Genomic DNA, 23,744 nt, shown 5'->3' on the forward strand with positions numbered 1-23,744 from the left:
CTTTTACTACACCTATTATCTGAAATGTCTTACAGTGACTGTCAGTTGTCAATGCTTGCCACTGCTGAAGTTCCATGGTTTACTTGCCTGCTTCCTTAGGTGATATCACAGCCACTTTCAGGCCTATTATTTTCTAAAAGAAAAGTTACAAATCTCAAACACAATGTTATTTAAAACAACCCTTAGAAACCACCAGAGGATCTAAATACTTGTATTCAAATAGCAATATAGACCAATCCGGAGAAAAGGGGTGCTGAGAACTAAATAGGGAGATAAATTCTGAAAAAAGTGATGGGAACTGGAGAAAGAGTGCAAGAACCGAAGGAAGCAGTACGAGAGTTCTGGGGATGACATAAAGAGAAACAAACCGACAGCTGGGGAAAAAGCAGGGGAGAGACAAAGCAGGGGAGTGTGGTCCGAAAATGTATGACTGCTGGAAGACTTCATAACTAGAGTTCTCTGGCACACTATAGAACTAGAGTGCTGGCTGATTAAAAAAAATGGAGGACTAGCTGGGCAAGTTGGTTCGTCTTTTGCATCCTTAATTATATATATTACTTTTAACATCCTTCCTAAAATAATTATTCAGCGGAGATATATTTTGTTTTCAAAAACAGACATGTTAATAGATTATTTTTCTTATTTAACAAAATGCAGAGTGAGTGAACAAAAGCCAAAAATATAATCAATATTGCGTGAGACCAAGCTTAGCCTTCAGAACAGCACCAATTCTTCTTGGCACACTTGGACAAAGTTGGGGATTAAACAATTATACAAAACAGGTGCTGATGATCATCAATAATATGTAGATTAAAACACAATCCTTAACTGAAACAAACGGCTGTGTAGAAGGTAAGAACCTTGTTAAGGAACACTTAAACTCACTAAAAAGGTGAGGTTGCTGAAGACAGTTTAAATGTCAAAAGTCATACACGATGGCAAGACTGAGCACATCAACAAGACACAAGGTAGTCATACTGCATCAGCAAGCTCTCTCCCAGGCAGAAATGTCAGGGCAGACAGGGGCTTCCAGAAGTTCTGTTCAAGCTCTTCTGAAGAAGCACAAAGAAACCGGGCAACGCTGAGGTCTGTAGATGCAGTGGTCGGCCAAGGAAAAGTGCATCAGATGAAATACACCTCATGTCATCAATACCATCAGGGAGGCATTTGGTTGGCCCCAAATTTTTTCTGCAGCATGATAATGACCCCAAACTTACAGCCGAATCATTAAGAACAAGGAGTCCTGGAAGTGATGGACATAGAGCCCTGATCTAAACATCATCGAGTGTGGGGTTACATGAAGCGAGAGAAGATACTAATGCTGCTTTAATCCACACAAGAACTGTGGTTAGTTCTCTAGAATGTTTAGAACATACTGGCCGTGTTCCATAAAATACAGTGTACACGTTTACCTAGAAGAATTGATGTTTTCAAGGGAAAGGATGATCACACCAAATATTGATTTGATTGACATTTTTCTTCTGTTCACTCACGTTGCATTTTTTTTGTTAAATGATAAAAACAAACAATAGCGCTATGCCTGTCTCTAAATCACAGAGATTGTCTTTATACTGTGTGGGAGGCATTAATTAAACAGGCATGCATGAATTATGGATGCAGATATACTGTATATAATAACATAAGGCCAGGAACAAAAATGAAGACATCTGCATGTATCACTGCCACCTCTTTGAACATGGGCAACCTAAGGAATACCAGATCATCTGTAAAAAAAAACAAAAAGACAATTATAATTTGAAAAGTTAAGGACCAACATCCCATAAGACAGAGACTGATCTCTAATGATTTGTGGTGTACAAAAGATCAAAAGGAAGAGGTCAAGGTGAGGATTCTAGATACTTATGTTTGGAAATGGTTCTAGGAACCACATTAATTGCCAAGTTCCGGTCTGTAGCTAAACACAAAACATACTGTAGCTACAAAACCAGTATATTTCATATAGACAAAATTATGTTAGCTTGTTGGTTTTTTCCCTCCTGTTGAATTTGAACAAAATCTTGGTGATCATAGACAACGGGATGTTTGAAGGACTATTTTTTATCTATTCATTAAAATAGTATTGTGGTTCTTGCAAAAAGACTAATTCAGCACACACATCTATCACCCCCCCCCCTTGAAATCTGCAATGATTTAGATATTCAATGCAATTAACATTCCTGATATAAATGGTCTGAGCAGAAGGATGTTCTACATATAGCTGGTCATGCTGAGTTAAAAGAGCATTTCCACTGTCAGTGTTATATTAAAAGCAAGGTGACCTCTGTGATGACTGCCGGTGCGAGGCTGTTATAGGGACGGTGGACACGGTCGCTGCCGGTTCGAGGTTTTTATAGGGATGGTGGACACGGTCGCTGCCGGTGAGGGGTTGTTTATAGGGGCGGCGGACACGGTCGCTGCCGGTGAGGGGTTGTTTATAGGGACGGAGGACATGGTCGCTGCCCGTGCAGGGTTGTTTATAGGGGCGGCGGACACAGTCGCTCCTGGTGCGGGGTTGTTATAGGGACGGCGCACGTGGTCACTGTAGGCGCGGGGTTATTATAGGGACGGCGGACACGGACAATGTCGGCGCGGGGTTATTATGGGGACGGCGGACACGGACGATGTCGGCGCGGGGTTATTACAGGGACGGCAGATGCGGCCGCTGTCGGTGCGGGGTTATTATAGGGACGACAGACATGGTCGATGTCGGCGCGGGGTTATTATAGGGACGGCGGACACGGTCGATGTCGGCGCGGGGTTATTATAGGGACAGCGGACACGGTCGATGTCGGCGCGGGATTATAGGGACAGCGGACACGGTCGATGTCGGCGCGGGGTTATTATAGGGACAGCGGACACGGTCGATGTCGGCGCGGGGTTATTATAGGGACAGCGGACACGGTCGATGTCGGCGCGGGGTTATTATAGGGACAGCGGACACGGTCGATGTCGGCGCAGCGTTATTATAGGGATGGCGGACACAGTCAATGTCGGCGCGGGGTTATTATAGGGACGGCGGACACGGTCGATGTCGGTGCAGGGTTATTATAGGGACAGCGGACACGGTCGATGTCGGCGCAGGGTTATTATAGGGACAGCGGACACGGTCGATCAGGGGCGGGCTGGGCCGGGGGGCAATTGCCCCCCAGGCCACCCGAAATCTAATCTAAACGGCCGCTGGGTGCTGATGCCGCCGGCCGGCACTACTTTAATACTTTTTTTTTTAAATTTAATATGGCAAGCCGCATCGGCTATTAAATGAAAAAAAAATAGTATTAAAGCAGCGCCGGCCGGCGGCATCAGCACCCAGCGGCTGTATGCGATGCGATCGCATACGGCCGCCAAGTAAGGGGAGCAGCGTGAGGGGTGAAAGCTCCGCCCCCTCGCACTCACCTTTCACCCCTCACGCTGCTCCCATCACTATGCGGCCTTCAGATTGTTGGAAATCTAATCTAAACGGCCGCTGCGTGCTGATGCTGCCGGCCGGCGCTACTTTAATACTTTATTTAATTATTTTTAATATGGCAAGCCGATCCGGCATATTAAATAAATTAAAAAAAGGATTAAAGTAGCTCCGGCCGGTGGCATCAGCACCCAGCGGCCGTTTAGATAAGTTTTCCAGCAGTCTGACGGCCGCATAGTGATGGGAGCAGCTTGAGGGGTGAAAGGTGAGTGCGAGGGGGCGGAGCCACTTCACTTGACTTGCCCCCCAGGCCTTAGGCTGCCAGCCCTCCCCTGCGGTCGATGTCGGCGCGGGGTTATTATAGGGACAGCGGACACGGCCGCTGTAGGCACGGGGTTATTATAGGGACGGCGGACGCTGTCGGGTTGTTATAGGGACGACGGACGCGGACGCTGTCGGGTTGTTATAGGGACGGCGGACGCGGACGCTGTCGGGTTGTTATAGGGACGGCGGACGCAGACGCTGTCGGGTTGTTATAGGGACGGCGGACGCAGACGCTGTCGGGTTGTTATAGGGACGGCGGACTCAGACGCTGTCGGGTTGTTATAGGGACGGCAGACGCAGACGCTGTCGGGTTGTTATAGGGACGGCGGACGCTGTCGGGTTGTTATAGGGACGGCGGACGCGGTCGGGTTGTTATAGGGATGGCGGACGCGGTCGGGTTGTTATAGGGACGGCGGACGCGGACGCTGTCGGGTTGTTATAGGGACGGCGGACGCGGTCGCTGTCGGGTTGTTATAGGGACGGCGGACGCGGTCGCTGTCGGGTTGTTATAGGGACGGCGGACGCGGACGCTGTCGGGTTGTTATAGGGACTGCGGACGCGGTCGATGTCGGGGTGGGGTTGTTATAGGTACAGTGCACATATTCACAATACTCTGCACACTCACATCCACTGTGTATTTAAGGGATGGTCTGCAATCACAGAGTGGTCCTGAATTATACTGCCAGGGTTCAATTAGGGTCAATCCACATGCTCACTGTCCCAGTATTTATCTAATAGTCCTGCTGCCTATTCCCAGCAGTTGCCGTCATCACATCTTCAGTCCGTGGAGTAAAAATGACTATTTTACTGAATATATGATGGTTTCCGCTTATTGTAATTACCAATTACCAAACTGAAGGGTTGTGGGGTTGATCCTGCAGACGCCCGCTCCCTGGGTGCAAATGCCTGCGGTGCCTATACCGTGCGCGGCTGCTTCCCTTTACTCGCATTCGCCGTAGCCGGGGACTGCAATTCCCGTAATGCTTTGCGAGAGATCCCACACATTCCTTACCTCCTCTCCAAACTTCACGCTTAACCTCTTCACGCCCAGCTCCGTCGGGCTTTTTAAGAGATAGCGTCATAGCCATACCCGTTTGCGATTGGCCGGTGCCCCCACCGCTCATTCCGGGGGGTTGTTAGAGTAGTGGGGGAGGGGACGGAACCCCCAGTCGGTCCTGAACAGAGACTTCAGTGTCACTGAGCTGCAGAGTGGACAGAGTGAGAGAGTGCTGGGAAGTGCACACCGAGACAGGACAGGGTGACAGCCAAAGAGACTGCTGGAAACTGGACAGGGAGACGGTTTGAGAGAGTGCCGGGAGCTGCACAAAGGGTGCCGAGAACTTCATAGGACAAAATCTGAAAAAGTGTTGGAAACTGGACAAAGAGTGCAAGAGGAGGCAGTCAGAGAGTGCTGGGAACGACACAAAGAGACAGGCAAAAGTGTCACAACTTGACAGCTGGGAACAAAGGGACAGAAAGCGTATGACTGCCAGGAGACTACATAAGCGCTAGAGTGCCGGGACACCACAGTGCTAGAGTGCCGGGACACCACAGTGCTAGAGTGCAACGGGGTAGTCCAGCAGTAGAGTGCACAGGGACACCACAGTGCTTAGAGTGCACAGGGACACCACAGTGCTAGACTGCACCGTGATACTTCAGCAGTAGAGTGCTCTGGGACACCACAGCTGTAGAGTGCCGGGAAACCAAAGAAGTAAAGTGCCGGCAGGCTTGTTAAGTAGGATGCACGGGGATGGGGCTTAGAATGTGGTGAGAACGTTGAGCGGATAGCAGGGGGTTTAGAGCTATTGTGATTCCGCAGGTGAGGAGGCACTGGGGGTATCTAGGGGTGATGGGGTATGATGGGCAGCCAACTGCGTGAACTCTTTAGAGTCCGCGGATCTCAGTTGAACCCATCTTGTAGTCTATCTGTATCTTGGGTGATCCACTCGTGAGATTTCTCCTAGAGGGTAGAGGAGGAGCATCTTTGAGAATCCATTTAAGCCACGGGGTGAAAGAAGCCACCCAGGCAGTGACAGTGCCCTCACCTCTGGGAATGGGGTCAGTGACCCTGCTGTGGGGTCTGTGCTCTGTGCTGTGTTGTGTCCACTGCTTGGTGCCACTGGCAGATTTCTATCCCTTTGGCCCCAGGGTGGGCGATTTGATCACCAGAAGACAAGACGATGGTGGATCTGGACTGCTATCCATCTCCAGAGCCTTCACTTTCTTTGGCGACAAGCATGGTGGCCTCTATGTGAGTACTGTTCAGGAATCTATTGTATGCATTCCGTGTTATGGTTCCTGCATATTCAGTAGTGCAGTACTGGAAAGTATGATTGAAACCAGGGCTGCTTGTGTGCACTTGGCTTCCCTGCTTGCTCACTGATGTCCCATGGACATTAAGGTCTTCTGATAAGAACATCTCAAGATGAATGTAAGCTCATCTGAGCATGGCCTTCTTTACCTGTTGTTTCTTTGTTATCTTCTTATGTTATATACTAATTGTTATGTCCTGTCTACTCTTTGTACAGCGCTATATAATACAATAAATAATAATAATCTCTAGGTGGGTTTATTCCTTCATTTGCAGCCCTTTTCCTGGAGTGACCCAATAGCTACCCTACTTGGACTGGCACAGACATGTAATTATGTATAGAAATAGGAATATTAAAGACGCCTGGGGTTCCCTGCCTTTTTCTCTGCTATACATTAGGATCAGTAGTTTGTGGGTCAGAATGGTTCACAGGTCATAAACTATTTTCAAAGATACAATTTGCAATATGCTCACAAGCCGTTAAGGGTATCCACAAAATATACATTTTAACTCAATATTGGTCGATCATTTTACTTAGTAGGTGATTCCAGCTTGTATTGTGTTACCGTCATGTTGGTCCAGCTCCCCGTTTTCTCTGCTTAAAACACATCTGTGCATTTCTCCTCTGCACACTATACCTACTGTAGTGATGCTTTCCATTGTCATTTATTTTTTAATTCTACGGTATATAAATCACCTTCATGATAGGAGACATACTCTATATATATATATATATATATATATATATATATATATATATATATATATATATATATATATATATATATATGTATGTTTGTGTGTGTGTATATACAATATATGTACAGTGTGTATATACATATATATATATATATTTGTGTATATAAGTTATGAGTCATTATTAGTTTTGATTTGATAACAGGAGTTAAACCGTGTTATGAAGCTAAACTAGTCTGACAATAATTATTACATGCTAAAGTTCTATGAGTTTTTGCCGGACTTGCATGGCTTTTCCATATTATATTTTCAATATTATGTACGTTAATATTAAGCTAATGATCTTTTATCTGTACCTTCGTATTCCAGTTGATAAAATGCTGGCCACGGTTAAAATCCAACACCATATACTGTATTTCAAACCCCATTTTTAATGTAATTGAAAATGTACTAATTTTCAAACAAGCATAATACATTTAAAAGCGTTTCACATACGTCCTATACATTAGAATCTGTTGTCTGCCCTGCTCCTATTATTATTATTATTTATTGTTTTATATAGCGACATCCTATTTCATAGCGCTGTACAATGGGTAAATAGGACATAACAAGTAGTATATACCAATTTGACTTACAATAACAAAATGTTGCCAATAGGAACAGTCGGTTCCTATTGGCAACAAGGATCTCTGTGATATCAAGGCATCCGGTAGAAAAGAGTGGATTATGGTCCATTTGCCAATTTAAGTAAAAATATTCCATTTAGTTTAGCAAAGCAATAACAATTAGTACCCTTGTGCATTTGGATTCGTACAAGTTGCAAATGTGCCGTATGGTGGCTATTTGCACTAGGATATACCCCACGAAGCAGACGGAAACAAAGCAAAAAGCTCCGAATTTTTGTTAGAAATCCATTCACTCTCTCATTCACTCTCACTCATGCTGTCTACATGTTTCCCTACCGATTCTGCTTTCACTTCCGCTTTCCCGTGTTCTTCACCTGGCGCGAACTTCTGCCCAAAATGTCTTTGCTTTTATTGACGTCCTCTTTCCCTATTGGAAGATCAGGGGAGAGGATGTCACCATAAACATTGATATTTTGTTGGAAGTTTTTGGGCCATGTTAGGTCTACGGTGATGCGGGCGAAGATAGAAGATGAAGAACAAGATGCTAGGAGAGCGTGAGAGAATGAAAGAAAATGAGAGTGAACGTGAGCACCAGGCGACAAATTTTGTTTCCAAATAAAAAATGCCATCCCATCCGGTTTTTATGTGAACGGGATGGGCAAGGAACGTGAACCGAAAAATGTGTCCGAATAGTTTTTGGCCCATTTGCACGTCTAGTAATGAGCCCTGAAGCTCTTACATCTTTCACTGGTTTGCTTAGAACAAGAAGCTGCCCTTTATTGCCTCCAAGCATGTTACATGAAGTGAATGTTCTGCGCTGGATAACGGTGGATGGCAGCAGTTGGCTAGCACTAGCTCTGGGGAACATTAAACTTCTCATTTACTTTCTGTTTTGAACTTTATAGCAACACATTATACAAGACTGACAATGTATCACTTAGATAAAATATGTAACAGCTGAAGTTGTGTACATAAACTCCTCTCCGCTCTCCCTGCCGCCTCCTGCCTTAGCGCCTCTCCGCGCGTTGCCTTCACGTGACCAGATATCTGTGCGCATGCGCTGCTGCAGCTTAATGGCATTCCAAGATGTCCTCTTCTTCTGGACAAGCTGTGTGCAGAGTGTGGAATACTTTATAAAATCACAGCTAGTGTAGGATATGTTGTGTTTTTTCCTTTTTTCAAATAGCACCGAAAATTATGAAATTATTAGAATGTATTGTTTAGTTGCGTGGTTTTAAAGAAGAACCCCATAGAAAATATGCTTCTCTCCTGGAACATAATATAAGGTGCTGTATAAGGTAATATAGATTAGGATCGACAAAAACCTGGTTTTATCTAATTTTAATCCCAAAAAACCTTTATCTGCAGACCTGAAGGCCGCCATCTTACGCAGTCATGTGATATATTGGGTGACTTTCCCTGCTCAAATACCAAACTGAGCTGATGCTTTATGGCAGTGCTCATAAAGTCCTGCTTAATCCTTTCCTCCGTGGACTTTAATTGAGCCATTCTATTGTTTACCACAAGGCAGTATGATAAGGAGCCATGGTATTTATCTAGTAGATTGGATACGATTCAAGAACAAGAACTCATACAAGTGGCTAATATTAATATTGAAGCTAGAGAAGCTAATTAGTACTGGCTGCCTTTGCAAGCGTCCAACGAGAATAAAAGAAAGATCGCATCAGGGCAAGAATTTAGACAGTTTCTTTCGCAGATCTCAGCTTCAGTTCGGTAAAATAGCCCCTTACTTTTAACCCCTCGGCATCCTTAATGACGCAATGCATTCTATCGACCAGCAAGCTTCTGTGTGTTCATTCACTGGTGAACTGGGGGTTTGTTTTAAAGCTAAAAAATGCCAAATAAGTAAAAAAACATTAAACATATACCGCACACCATACATATTTCTCAGGATATTTCTATTTTTTTTTCTTCAGTGATCCTTGCTGCAGCATATTTTGAGGGTATTTCAGGGGTATGTTTTGGTTTTTTTTTAGCTACTCTTGGTGTGTATCATTTATTATCATATCTTTCATACTAAATGACTGATCAAATATATAAATATCATGTCAATAGTGAATAGTATTTTGTGGTATATTTTGTGTATATATATATATACATACATACATACAGATGCCTTCAATAATAGAGGGACTAATTGAACACAGTAATAATGGTCACAAATTTTAAAAACAACATTTTTAATATCACACATCTCCAAAACTAGAACAATATATACAGTATATGGTTTTAATAAATAAGGAGTTAAATAAGGACTGATATTGAGACCCCAGGGAAGGACAGTTGCTTGCCTTTTCCCTTTAAAGTTTGTTTTTTTTGTAGCTAAAATTGACTCGGCTGAAATAAGAGCAGCAAATTTAGAACTTTCTTTTAAACAATGCATTTTCAGATCTGCGTCGAGTTCCTGTTGAAGCCGTATCATGCTGTTAATGTATATTTTAGTGTACGATATGTAAAAATAATTCTGGCCCATGAGCTTTGTCCTCTGACACGCATATGTTATAGTCAAGTACAATGTCCTATTCACATTTGTGTTTGATTTTAAATTTGGAAGTATTTATGGGTACACGAAGCAGCACATTCATCTTGCAGTTGTTTCTTTTTTTGTAGGTTAAACATGTGGACGCATGTAGGCTAATCCAATTTATTAATAATGCGGTTCTTTTTTTCTTTGCTTACTTTATGTTTATTCTGCTTTATTATGTCATGTCTTGGATTGTTTTATGTAAGTCAATTGTTACTTGGATTTTTTTTTTTGTAGTATTAGAAGTAGGGTTATGAGTATTAGCCTGGAGGATCTAATTGCAAGAGGTTACCGCGTCCTAAGACATCACACCTTTCTCAGTGTGTTTATGAATATGGCAAATCCTTTATGGAGACATTGTAATAGTCGCAAACTCGCAACAATCATAGACTCATCTTATTTTGTTATTTGTCTCTTTGTTTTTTTTGTATTTTCAAGTCGTGACTCAAACAATCATATCCAGTTTGTGTACAGTAGTGTTACTCTCTAGAGAACAGGCGGTTTATACAGCTTGAGCTGCATTAATAAGAGCGAAGACAGAGGGATATTGGGGGAGGGACGGGGTCTTTGCCATCTGACCTTGTACTAAAACAATTGACACAGCTTATGCAACTATGCATAAAGCTATCGGGTTTTACCGAAAACAATTTGTACTGATTACGCAACATGACTCCCTAAACTTTTTAAAAAAAAAAAATTGCAAGTAAAAGAGAAAAAAAACACTGTGGAAATTCATCCATTTAATTCCCTAGAGTGTTCGAACTCAATCCAGATGTAAATTACTGGATGCATGAGATCTGCGGTGCTGGGTTAAAGAAATATATACCTTTTTAATCTTCAAAGCATGAGCATAGCTCAAAGCCCCCAACTGTAAGGGCACACATGGAAAAGCACGTTCTCTGAATGTATACTTTATGTTTATATACTCACTCGGGTCTATATTTAGAACACGTGTATGGGCTGAGCTGCAAGTATGCAGTCCTAAAAGATTTTTATGAAAATGTGATTTTTCGCTCAGTAACCAAGAATTGGGAAAAACATGGCCCGTTTACTGTTTTTTGGACTTCGTCTCCCATCAGTTAGTTGATGCATTTGTTGTCCAAAATTGCTTGAAGGCAACGGGTTGATAACTCATGTTTTATGTACAAAGCCTTGAAGATATTTTTGGACTACAAACCTCATCCCTAGGTGTCTTCCACTAACAACTCGATGGCAAGCTATTCCATACAATTAATATGGGTGACTATTCAGTATTAAGCATCTTTTATCAACGTTTCTTTTTATAAACACGGCCCATTGTTCGATGAACAGCTGAGAAACATTTTGGTCCTGCTAACTAAAAATATGTAAAACCCGTGATTCAATGCCATTACAATTAGCATAAACATTGATAACGTTATTCTTTAACTAATTCTTTGCCTAATATGAATAATTAAACTTCTGATGAAGAAATCCCATTGAGTCCCAACAAGCAATTTTTGTTATTTCTGAGAAGATGCCAGAAAAATATATGTAAAAAAGATCGGAAAACTATGAAAAGCCCCATCTTCAAGAATACAGCAATTGAATAAACTCAGTTGTTTTGAGGTCCAAACACCCAGACCCAGGCATTTCATAATAACAATAATAGACATTGCTCATTGGTTTAATGCTGAAGGGACGCTCCAGCCGTTGTATGCATTTTAATGCACGTGATAGCTATGTGGTATTTGAGGTGTCCCCTTGCAAATGCATGAGTAGTTTCTGCAGGACAGGTAAGGGACAGTAAATGGTCCCTTCAATTGCTTGATTGTATCTTAATCACAGAGATCAGAAGACTGAATAGTGGAATAGGTCTGAGGTGGACCATCGTTCAAATACTGGGAACCTTCTAGGTACTCTTTCATACTTCTAGACCCTCTGGATCATATTCAGAGATTTGAAAAGAATTAAAAGATAACACTGTGGGATTTGGCCCAGCCCTGTGGCCGGCTAATTTGAAACATATTGTAGTCAAATACTGCATTTGGAGCATATTTTACATGCTGACCAGTCCTTACCATCACACACTAAAATAGACTAGACTGAAGGCCACAAAAAGAGCACACTTCATCAGTAGTGCTGGTTAATAATTAACCTTCCTATATATCAGATGCTGCCAGTGGCATGTATGGAATTGTAAGAAAAAATAATAACCTACTCTGGTATAGTGGTCATCAACTTCAATCTTTAAGGTCTGCCACAGTTCAGGTTTCCGTATCTCCTTATGACAACCAAGAATAATTGAGTTACTCATTCTTCCTAACTAAACCAACTGTACAAATTAAAGAGCAACGTGGTCCAGTGGCTAAGCATCTTAGTACTTCCCACTTCAACCTCTTGCCTTATGACCCCTGTGGTGACACTTGGCCATATTACCTTTGCAGTGGCTACACACTATATAAACACAACTCTATTCTTCCTCAAGCGGTTTGTTTACGGTCACTTATCAGTTGAGGACCAGTTTTAAAAGCTCTTATTCAGAAGGTTCTTCGGCACATAACTTTCCAGACCTCACAGGCTTGTCCGTAAATACTTTACTTACAATCGGCAAATATTTGTAATCCTAAATTCTATCACGTCCCTGAATCTGCATGTTTAAACATATTGTTGGATGTGTGTACATTTTCCAAATTATTACAAACTCGTCTATCAGTCTTACCTAAAACTTTGTTTACCTCCAAGATATTTTCTGCTCAGGAATTTGTTTTCTTTCACATACCTTAATATAAACATGGTTTATAAGGTCTAGTTATTTTTGGCTTTCCCAATTATTTCCATGCATTTTTCCCCCAAGTTAGACATTGAAAGTTATTGACTTCTCTGTTGGAAAAATATGTTTTCCGTTATTTTTGTATCAAAACGTGTTAATGCATCCCTGATAGGGCTCTGACAGATTTCACCTCCACATGACTCCCCCAAGATGTCATTCTCCCTCTGAAGAGATTTCTCCAGTGGGAGGATGGAATAAGTCCTGGTTGTCTCCTCTCCTTGCTCCTCTGTTTCACAGATTTCTCTTGTTTTTTCCAAATTTCCCTATAGCCCCTGACTGTGTTGACACTAAATTAGGCTACTCTTGTGTAAATCAAGGCAAGGATGAAAGTATGGATACTCGTAATCCCATGCTACTGGCTTGCGTCCACCATGCTATGTTGTGTTTTTGGAAAGCCCCACCATATTCCACAACACTATTACAGTGAGGAGATAAAAAATGAAGGATTTCTATTGGGTAGCATATTAGTTGGATTCTAAGGGAACCACGCGGTTCCCAGTATTGGCCAGTTTAGACAAGAGGCAGAGCACAAGCCTTATGTTGTAAAAGCGAGTGGAGGTGTTAATGGTAGAGGTGGCGGAGTTGAAGAGAGCTGGCAGTGGAGTATTTGCAGCTAATATATGGAAGGCTAGGGGCAGAATGTGGTGCAGAATCTTTTTTTTATTTTTATTTAAAAGATATGCAAGATCTATCCTCCAATCAACTTTCGTATCTATAAACACAGATCTTTCATATATAACATGGCAAAATATTTTATGGTTCTGTATAATATCTGGATACTATTACCATGTTCACTTAACTTTAGCCAAAACAAGAGAGCAAATGGACCATGCTCTTTCAAGCTTGAAGTGAATTTGGCCAGCGAAAAAATGCCCTTCAAGGATTAGAATAAGCTCCGAGCAATAACCCGATAAAGAAAACACAGAGCAGCTGTATTATATTAACCCCCCACACCAAACACATTATGTGTAAAAGAGAGATGTTGTGTATGCGCAAAGGAATACTGTGGGGTTATGTATAAAAACATTTCTGGTAAAATCTGATAAAAGTGGAGGCAATCTCCCCTGCAACCAATTGGATGTCCCTCCTGATGCATCCCATATGAGTCTAAACATATGGCATTTGTAAGTTTAAATAAACAGCCTCTTCCAGATCTATGAGTGCTGTGGGGGGGTTTCCCACTTATATTTTTATGTCATCTTCATAGAATAAAACCGGAACTTGAAAGCATTCTTTTACAGAAGGGGGACCTCCGTGAGAGGTTCCCTGGGAACTGCTAATAAAGTAGACCATTTCCCCAAGTGGCTGTATGTATACCTGTTTCGCAAGATATAGTTTCTTCTTCGTTGGTTGACCCAATGTTTGTGGAACGCAGCTTCAGCTGCTAAGTGTTTTTTCCACGCTTAATGTAGTTAGTATGTTGGCCACCCCACAGCTTTTTTCCGTGCAGGAGATGTGTTTGGTATTTTAATATGCTTTCCTTATTGGTGAGGTCCCTTTAAACTGCTAAGTTTCAGTTAATTATGCATGATATACTGTACCGGAAATGTTACACTTTTTAGAGGTATTATAAGGTACTTGACATACTTGGGAAGGGTATTATTTTCCCTTTAATATCTAACAGCGCGAGTTGATCATTTAGCAAAAGGATAGATGCGTTTTATTACCCTCCCTTATTTATAAGTGAATATCCCCTTGGGGGTTACATACAAGGAGCTAAGGATGTGGGGTCTGAAATTCTTTTTTGTAACATTTTTATGTGGGTTAGTAATAAAACTCATCAATCCACAAAGAATTCACATTCCTTAGGGATTTATAATTCTGCTTTAGTACCAGCTGTCCTCATCAATATAGTTTTATTGCAGCAACAAAACTTCATTTTCTGTGTATGCAGGCACATGACAAGTTTATCTACTTTTGAAAACCTTTTATTTATTTTTTAAGGAATTTATTCAGTTTTGAAGAGAATTATATGGCATCATATACAAAGTCACGACATTTGGTGACATTATAAGGTGATAGGTATAGCATACAATGTTTTTATTTTTTATAATGTGCTCTCACCCAAGAGATATCTGCTTGTATATCGTAAATGTAACAAGGTGGGTTTTTAATCAAACTGTAGGCTAGTGGTCTCTGTGAGTGTGTTTGATGACTTTAAGGCCTGATATTAATTAATAATAATTCTCCTGTTTTTCCCACTTATTTTTGGAAAGGTTCGTGTAGCATATTGCCTGGGGGTAGAGAAAATTATGAGGGTATGCTCAGTAATAGTTTGAAAATGTTTTGCTCTTTGTTTTAATTTGTTGTTTAGACAAGAAAATGTTCCCTATTTGAACAACCCATCCAATTAATATTTCTTTTTTTTTTTAAGATCAGGGAACACAAATGAAATGAGAGAAAGGAATTGCGTGAAGGAGGGGGGTAAAAGAACAAGATCTATGCTTAGGCCGTTACAGTTGAATAGTAATCGCATAGAGGAATTGTGACAGAATCTGTTTGAATCCATTGGAAGAAGTGCATACCAGATGCTAGATCCCTTGGTACTTGAGCTCTGGAAGGGAAGACTGCATGCTCCTTTACAATATAAAAGGAAACAGGAATTCTGATTGAATGTTCTACTTTAGTCACGAACATTCATGAGCAAACATGAAGCACAGAGGTGCCTGCTCTTGGGATGATGCTTTTGTGTATGTGGACTTAACCCTAGGCAGGTTTGGCACATTGTTACACGTGAGATACCCATAGTATACTTAAACAAAAACATCCAATTATATCTTAAAATAAAATTTATACTTGCTTCATTTTAACCCAACGTCTGTCAGTTAATGCCTAATGAATCTCTGACCCCTATGAGCGTCATGAAGGAAACTTTATATGGGTCACCCCCATGCTATATCCAAGTTTCCTGAAGGAGTTGTGTGTAGGGTTAGATGGACCATATGTATGTGTGTGTGTATATATATACCGTATTTGCTCGATTATAAGACGAGGTTTTTTTCAGAGCAAATGCTCTGAAAAATACCCCTCGTCTTCTAATCGGGGTCGTCTTCTAATCAGACCTCAAATAGAGTCTGATTAGGAGACTAAGATCCAGATCCCCCGCACCGCTGCAGGGGACCTGGATCCTCCTGTCTCACCCCCCCCCCCATCATACACACACTTACCGGTGCTTCCTGCTGTATTGCCGGGGCAGCGGGTTGACGTCTACGCGATCCGCGTAGACAACGTCCGCTGCAGCCGGAAGGAGGTGTGGCTAGCAGCGGGGGTTGTCTGCGTCCGTCGCGCAAACCTTCCCCGACTGTCAGAGATCAGAGTTCCCCGCACCGGTGCGGGGAACTCTGATCTCTGACAGCCGGGGAAAGTATACGCGACGGACGCAGACAAACCCCCGCTGCCAACTCCACCTCCTTCCGGCTGCAGCAGAAGGCGACGTCAACCCGCTGCCCCGGCTGGAAGCACCGGTAAGAGAGGGCTGAGAGGGGAGGGGAGGGGAGAGTGTGTGTGTGTGTGTGTGTGTTAGTTAAATGGGGGTATAGGGTGTGTGTGTGTGTGTGTGTGTGTGTGTTAAATGGGGGCATAGGGCATTTCTGGAGTGGCGTTAAGGGGGCATTTAATAGAGCACTCTGCCTCCTGAAATGCCTTATACACCTATATGCCACTCTGCCCCATAATATGCATTTTAACCCCCTAAATGCCAGAGTGGCATATAGGGGTATAAGGCATTTCTGGAGGCAGAGTGCTCTATACAATGCCTTTTAACTCCCTTAATGCCACTCTGCCTCCTGAAATGCCTTATACCTCCCTATATGCCACTCTGCCCCATAATATGCATTTTAACCCCCTAAATGCCAGAATGGGATATAGGGGTATAAGGCATTTCTGGAGGCAGAGTGGCATATAGGGGTATAAGGCATTTCTGGAGGCAGAGTGGCACATAGGGGGTCAAAAGGCATACCATGGGGCACAGTGGCATATAGAGGGTTAAAAGGCATATCATGGGCCACAGTGCCATATTGGAGTGGCAAGCCTGGGGGCAGATGTGCGTAACTGGGGGACAGGTTGGAAAATACAAGAAATAAAAACAAAAAAAATATTTTTCTCAATCATAGCTTTTATTAAAAAAAATAGTTTACATGAATTAACATTTACTGGTAAAACTTTTTTCCTTTAGGGTCGTCTTATATTCAGGCTTTTTCTTTTTTTCCTAAGTTAATATTCAGAATTTGGGGGGTCGTCTTATAATCAGGGTCGTCTTATAATCGAGCAAATACGGTATATATAATATATATATATTTTCCTGAGAACATGAGAGCTCTCCATTGTAACCACCCTATTGGCATCTTAATCAAAGTTGACTTTTTGCGGGCCAACATAGAAAAATGTTTGCAAGATCTCTACTTAAGATGGAAACTGATGATATTTGCCCTTGTGACATCCAGTGCAATGCTTTCTTGGTGGTATGTCTGTACTTAAATTCGTTAAACATTGAAAGCTGCCTGCTGGGTCTCATCACCAAGAAGGCAAATGGTCAGTTAAGTTAAGGAGGAACAGCCACATGCTCTTGCATGCTAGCACTTGCATGTCTTTGGCTTTACATTTTGCATTTGTGTCTTTTTGCATTTAAGGCAAAGGCAATAACAAAAGGGGTTGATGATTGAACCTATGGCCATATACACCCCGTCTTCAAACCCCTGCTTATGGGGATGAGGGGTTTAAGTCATAATTAAAATACTGTACATCTGTATACTGTACACCTTACATCTCATTCCCAGTGGGATCGGTGGTATAAGTTAAAAAAAGGTGCACCTGGGGGTCATCTTTGCCCCTACCCAGTGCAGATTTAGGTGAATGAGGTTAAAAATGAAAAAAAATCTCATCTGGAGTGGCATGAACCCCATATCACACCTTCTCTCCATCCCTGTCCTGTGGGGTTTAGGTGAATGAGGTTAAAAATGAAAAAAATCTCACCTGGAGTGGCACAAACCCCATATCACACCTCCTCTCATCTCTGTCCTGTGGGATAGAAGAGGTTAAGAAAAAAAAAATGCCACTTACCACTTTGAGGGCCCATCCAGCAATGATGAACAAGGCCCTTGTTCCTCAATGTTAATCAGTGGAAACAAAAGAAAGACACACATGCAAAAAAAGAATGTAAACCATCTTTTCTAGATGGCATTGGCTTGAAAATGACCCTGTGCACCAGCGCCCTCCAGTGTTAGAAGCCTGCATTGCATCTCCATTGTCTTCATAGATCAGGGGTGTCCAAGTTTTTTCTGCAGTGGGCCACTTCATCAGAAATGTAAGTGTGTGGGCCGCACTCATTTTTCACTGAGAGAAAATATGGCCTTTTAGCTTTATAATGCAAATTAATACGAGGTTAATTTTTCGACGATGAAAAAAAGCAGTGGACAAACAGTTTTTTGATCAACTTTTATATGTCATTCTATCAATACTAAATTACTTAAACAGTAAAACAAAGTCAGTCCACAAACCTTTTAAAACAAGTTTAGCAAATTAAAACCGCACAAGGCTGGAGCACACTGTGGGCAGATGCTGGATTCAAGCTGGCAGATGCACACTGGAGGCAGCACCGGATTAAGAGCATCACGGGCCTGGTTCTGAGGATTTTGGTGGCTATTTTATGGAAATAAATAAAATTATGTGGCTCTGCCCCACCAACACCCAAACACAGACACCAGGACAGGCTCTGCCACACAGACACCCAAACACGCACACACCAGGACAGGCTCTGCCACACACAAACACACACACCAGGAGAGGCTCTGCCACACCCAAAATCACACACACCGAGACAGGCTCTGCAACACTGACACACCAACCACACACACTGGGACAGGTTCTGCCACACCGACACACCAAACACACACACCGGGACAGGCTCTGCCACACTGACACACCAAACACACACACACCGGGATAGGGTCTGCCACACCGGCACCCAAACACACACCAGGACAGGCTCTGCCACACTGAAGCATAACAAATTTATTTTTGACACTGCTTTGTCATTAACTTACCCTTTTGTATTTTTGCCCCCTTGTGTATTCATGCCCCAGCCAGACCCCCTTTCCTATTGATTAATGTACCCCCCACAACCTTGTATATTGCCCCCCTTTGTGCATTTATGCCCCCACACCCTTTTATATTGGTTAATGTGATGCCCAACCACCCTCTTGTCTATTGATGCCCCCATTGCCATGTTTATTACCCCCAGCCACATACGCACCTGTTTATTTTTATTTTGTAATGCCATAACCCAGCCACCCCCCCTTGAATATGGGTCCGCTTTCCTATAACCCCTATTTTTGTGGAAATACTTACATTTTTGTTTTCTTCTCTTTCCCTGTTCTCTTCTGAAGTGAAGATTCTCTCCTTGCCATGAGGAACACCTTTTGTGAGCGCGCCCCCTCGAACGTCATCTGTTCAAAGCTGCCGCCCGGCCACAAAGTTCAAAACAGCCGTTGTGCGGCTGTAAGACCGCCTCCGCCGGCCACTTAATGAAGTTAAAGAGGCCGGCAGAGGCAGTCTTACAGCCTCACGACAGGTGCTTTGAACTTCGCAGCCGGGGCGGCCGCTTTGAATGTGGTCTGCCTACCCACGGAAATTTCCCGATGGGCCAGCACGTTGGACGCCCCGCCATAGATCGTCTTGCCCCTAAATTCACAGACAACTCACAGATTACTGAACTTGCTCAATTTTTAACTTGCATACTCTTGCATCTCCTGCATGCGATTGTGTGCTATTGCAATCTGGCTTTAGTGAATTTGCAAGTTTGTCCTTCTTGCAGCTTGTTAGCGTTTTATACCACAAACTGCAATTTTGTTACAAACTCACATTTTGGATATTTTGGACATACTTATAAACAACCTAATATTTCCTGCTTTTGGTACAATTTTTATATTTAACAGCTATTTGAAATTAATTCAACCAGCACAGTATATATACATTTTTTTGTTGCTACTATTTTTAAAACCTCTATTTGATTTGTTAAAAAAAAATAAAAATGGTACCTCGATACACTAGCAGTTTTTGGCACCGATTCAGCGTTGCTAATGAACTGTTCTTTTAACACAAAACTTCAATTGCTCACCAGTGAAAGTTTTACTAACCAGACCATACATGAGGGAGACATAAAGTGCTGTGTAAAATCTAAATATTAATGTTACAGGGCTTTCTCCGACCTCGCGTAACCTCGCAGTGTCAGAGTCACGTTAAGCTTGCAGTGGTTTAACCGAGGTCAGTGGGAACGGATAAGATTAAACTGTTTACAAGAATGGAATCTATTGTATATATACCAATTTGTTTACAGAAGAAACAGTGTAGGCAGTTATAGCGCATTTTAAGGTTATCCACTGCTTTCCCTAACAGTTCTTTTTTTAATTAGTACCATTCCATAAAAAGAGTCCTCCACCCTTAGTGTTTGCCTGGTTTTAATGATCGCTTAGATCCCACATTCTCTGCCTCCCCTGCGATGGGCTTTAGAAGCCAGTGAACATGATTTGTAAATTAACTTAACTTTCTGTTGTGAAGTGTTGTAATGGCTAGAAGATAGATTGGTTGTTGATAACAAAAAGCTGTCATTAATTATTTTATGAGATATACTATATTTACTTTAAGGATCATTAGCGTGTCACGTTGGGTCGAGTTTTGCAGAAGCCTGTGATGATATGCCATATAGTGAGATGTCCCATTATGGTTACACAGAGTTTAGTAGGTTTTGGCATTTCCTGTCTAGATCGTTTGGGTAGAATGACAACGAGACTGTATGCCTATAGTCAATGAGGTGCCTGGGTACATCTTAATGCTGGCTAATTTGCCATCTTTACCTATCTCTCTGGTAGAGATGTAATTCCAGGGGGTCCATGAGATTGCTTTGTGCAGCCCTTCACCTGTCAGGATTTCTACGGTGGTCTTAAGTTCCATTATACTCCTAAAGGTAGGGGGTTGCCCAAAACCCATGCACAGCAACTTTTAAAGTGCTGTGAAGTAAGCACAGGTATAAGGCACTTTGCCACCTTTAATGTGGCTGTGTGTGTTTTGTGGTTGCTAACTATAAATAGAATCCTGAAGCATACAAAGGAACTCATTGTCTGAATTTTGTCTTAACCACAGATATTACCAAAGGGGTAAAATATTAAAGCTTGCCATGGCTATTATGTGTTCTCCACTGTGTTAACGTATGCCTTGTACATAAAAATCTATGTCTTTGAATAAACCAACTCAAGCATATATGCAACCTTATAAATCATCTCTTTAAGCATTGTTTTCTGTATGGCCTGCTTTGTGTTTCAGGTGAATAATAATGGAGTGGTGTCTTTCCTTCGAGAAGTATCTCAGTTTACTCCAGTGGCTTTCCCCATCTCTGGTGACCGTCGGGTAGTAGCTGCATTTTGGGCTGATGTAGATAATCGTAGAGGAGGGGATGTGTTTTACCGTGAGACAGAAGATCCCAGAATATTGAGTCTTGCCACCTGGGATGTGCGTACTTATTTTCCAGAACTCTCTGACTTCAGTGCCACATGGGTCTTTATTGCTACTTGGCACCGTGTCACCTTCTATGGTGGGGATTCTAATTCACCAGTGAGTACACTTTGACTCCAATCTTATTAAAACTATGTGTAGGTTATATAAGCAGCACTCTCTATCCATCATTATAACATGTTCTGCCCGTGATGATGTATGCAATCACTTGAAGACATGGTCTTTTCACAGATCCTTTCCTGACTATATATAATGTTCATCCAATCACCTATCTCTCTGACCTCTTGATTTGTAGGTCAATACGTTCCAGATTGTGTTGATCACAGATGGACTTCGCTCCTTTACCATCTTCAACTACGAGACCATAGAATGGACTACAGGCCGGCATGCTAGCAGTGGTGGGGATAGTTCCGGTAGAGGGGGCATTGCTGCCCAGGTACAAAATCTTCTAATTGTATCTTCTAACCTTCTTCAGTTCTTAGTCTTGTCTTATAATCAAGATTGTGGTATGCCTATCGAATGCATGTTTACATTCCATCACTGTGGTAACCTCTATTTATTTTTCTGGAATAATGCTACACGTATCTACCACCGTATCAGTGAAGAAGCAAACTCATTATATTCCTGTGTACCAGAGGAAACCGGGTTAGGGCATTTCAGCACAGTATGGTTACTTTTCATCATCAGCAATATTTTTTCACTTTTTTAATAATTTTCCCCCCATTCATTACATGCTTTGCACTCACTGAAAGTGCCACAGTGAATGCCTTCTCGCTACCACCTCTCCTTGAAGACTTCAAGGTTCCAGTCTTTGGAGGGGTGGGGGGCAAGAAGACCCTTTTTCTGGGCTTTTGAACAGGGAAGAAAGGAAAGTTTCACATATGCCCTCAAGTAGCGCAGACCCAAACTGCAATGACTTCTAATATAAAGGGAGAGCACACAGTACAGTACCTGATCTCAAATGGAAAAGTTAGTGTGCAGTCACAGGCGACTTTTAATGTTCCTCTTTTCTGTGTGACTTTCAGGCAGGCTTTAATGCAGGAGATGGTTGGAGGTACTTTAATATACCAGGCTCTCGGACTGATGACATTGCAGGAATTGCAAACACTACCAACGTGGGTATCCCAGGACGATGGGTATTCCGTATAGACAACAACCACGTACAGGTCGGGGAGTGCAGAAACGCAAGTAAGAGGGACCCCGACCTACAGATCTGTACTAGTACAAGTGTAATGTAGACCTCTTCTGAATTATGAACGGGTCTGTTACTTTGCAGCTTATCCAACGTATTTTTTGACTCGTCTTCCTAGTCCTTTCCATTCCAGTGGTTGTACCAGAAGACAGTCAACTTTACCGTATATATTGCCCTTTTCTCTTTCACCTCTACACTCTTTCAGTGTCTGATCTCATCTTTATACACCTTCAATACCAATTTCTGTGCTGATGACATCCAGATAATGAAAATAAGCAAACCATTAGCATTAATAGGACCATACGTATGGTTCAAAGCACTTATAATGTGCCTACTCTTTGTACATTGTACATTGTAACTAAACAAAAGGCACTCAACTCATTTCTTCTATGATTATATCCTTCTTTCCTGAAATTAAATTCAATAGTCATTGTAGACACCCATTTTCCATGGAATAGGTTACTTTATATTCCCAATAAAGTGCTTTGTATGGCCATTGTTTTATAAGGGTCACAGTCTGAAAAGTGCCTACAGCATGAAATGTACACCTGAGGTTTTGTAACAGTCATAACAGTTCCTTCTTCCCATTCTTCTTGTATATCACCCCTGTTTCTCCACATTATTAACATATTTTTCCCTGCAGCTTCCGTTTGCTGGACCCTTCGCCCTTGTCGCAACGGTGGCCGCTGTATAGATGATTGTGTGACTGGGAATCCATCTTATACTTGTTCGTGCCTCAGTGGCTTCACGGGAAAGCATTGCCACATTGGTAATCTCCATGGTTTATCTGTGATATGCATTTCATTCTGTCTACTGCAAAGTATGTTATTCTGGGGCAATAAAGCTATTGTTTTGCAAATCCCCTTCATATCCTATATGCCATATCAATGCTATGTCCACGTGTAGTGAAAGTTCTCTCTCAAAACATTTCTTTTCTGTTCCAGACATGGGGAGATGCTTCTCTCAGCCGTGTCAGAATGAAGGTTCCTGTGTGGACACACCTGGTTCGTTCACTTGTACGTGCCCCCCAGATTTTACTGGATCCCTGTGTGAGACAGGTAATTTCAGCGCATGTTTATAGAAACATGCCATCTCTTTTTATGGGGACAGCTGACATCCCTAAAAATATACAGTGAAATCAGAAGGATTCTTCATTTTAATCGGTTAAATGAAGGCTATAAGCCATGTGCATTTTGCCGAAGCGTAATATTTTGCCTGTCCTAAGTAGAAGAGTTGAATTGTTTCCTAATTATGTATTTATTTTTCAATCATTTTCAATAATTTTCTGTGGACTTTAATAGGTTAACTATGATGAACTTATTATTGTATGATAACGTGCATGTTTTTCTAT

At 42.1% G+C, this 23,744-nt stretch overlaps 1 protein-coding gene across 1 annotated transcript in view; it reads left to right on the forward strand.

Annotated features, from left to right (window-relative positions):
• Positions 1 to 5,780: 5,780 nt before the first annotated feature.
• Positions 5,781 to 23,744, forward strand: part of LOC149288257 (sushi, nidogen and EGF-like domain-containing protein 1) — a 43,761-nt gene continuing 25,797 nt past the window's right edge. Inside the window, exons 1-6 of the mRNA XM_089491998.1 lie at positions 5,781 to 5,978; positions 21,013 to 21,300; positions 21,497 to 21,637; positions 22,227 to 22,389; positions 23,037 to 23,162; positions 23,338 to 23,451. Coding sequence (XP_089348124.1) covers positions 5,781 to 5,978; positions 21,013 to 21,300; positions 21,497 to 21,637; positions 22,227 to 22,389; positions 23,037 to 23,162; positions 23,338 to 23,451 — 1,030 coding nt within the window. The remainder of the gene's footprint in view (positions 5,979 to 21,012; positions 21,301 to 21,496; positions 21,638 to 22,226; positions 22,390 to 23,036; positions 23,163 to 23,337; positions 23,452 to 23,744) is intronic.

The sequence above is a fragment of the Sceloporus occidentalis genome, unplaced genomic scaffold (assembly GCF_023333645.1).
Source record: "Sceloporus occidentalis isolate IW3139 unplaced genomic scaffold, rSceOcc1.0.p SCAF_53, whole genome shotgun sequence".
NCBI lineage: Eukaryota > Metazoa > Chordata > Lepidosauria > Squamata > Phrynosomatidae > Sceloporus > Sceloporus occidentalis.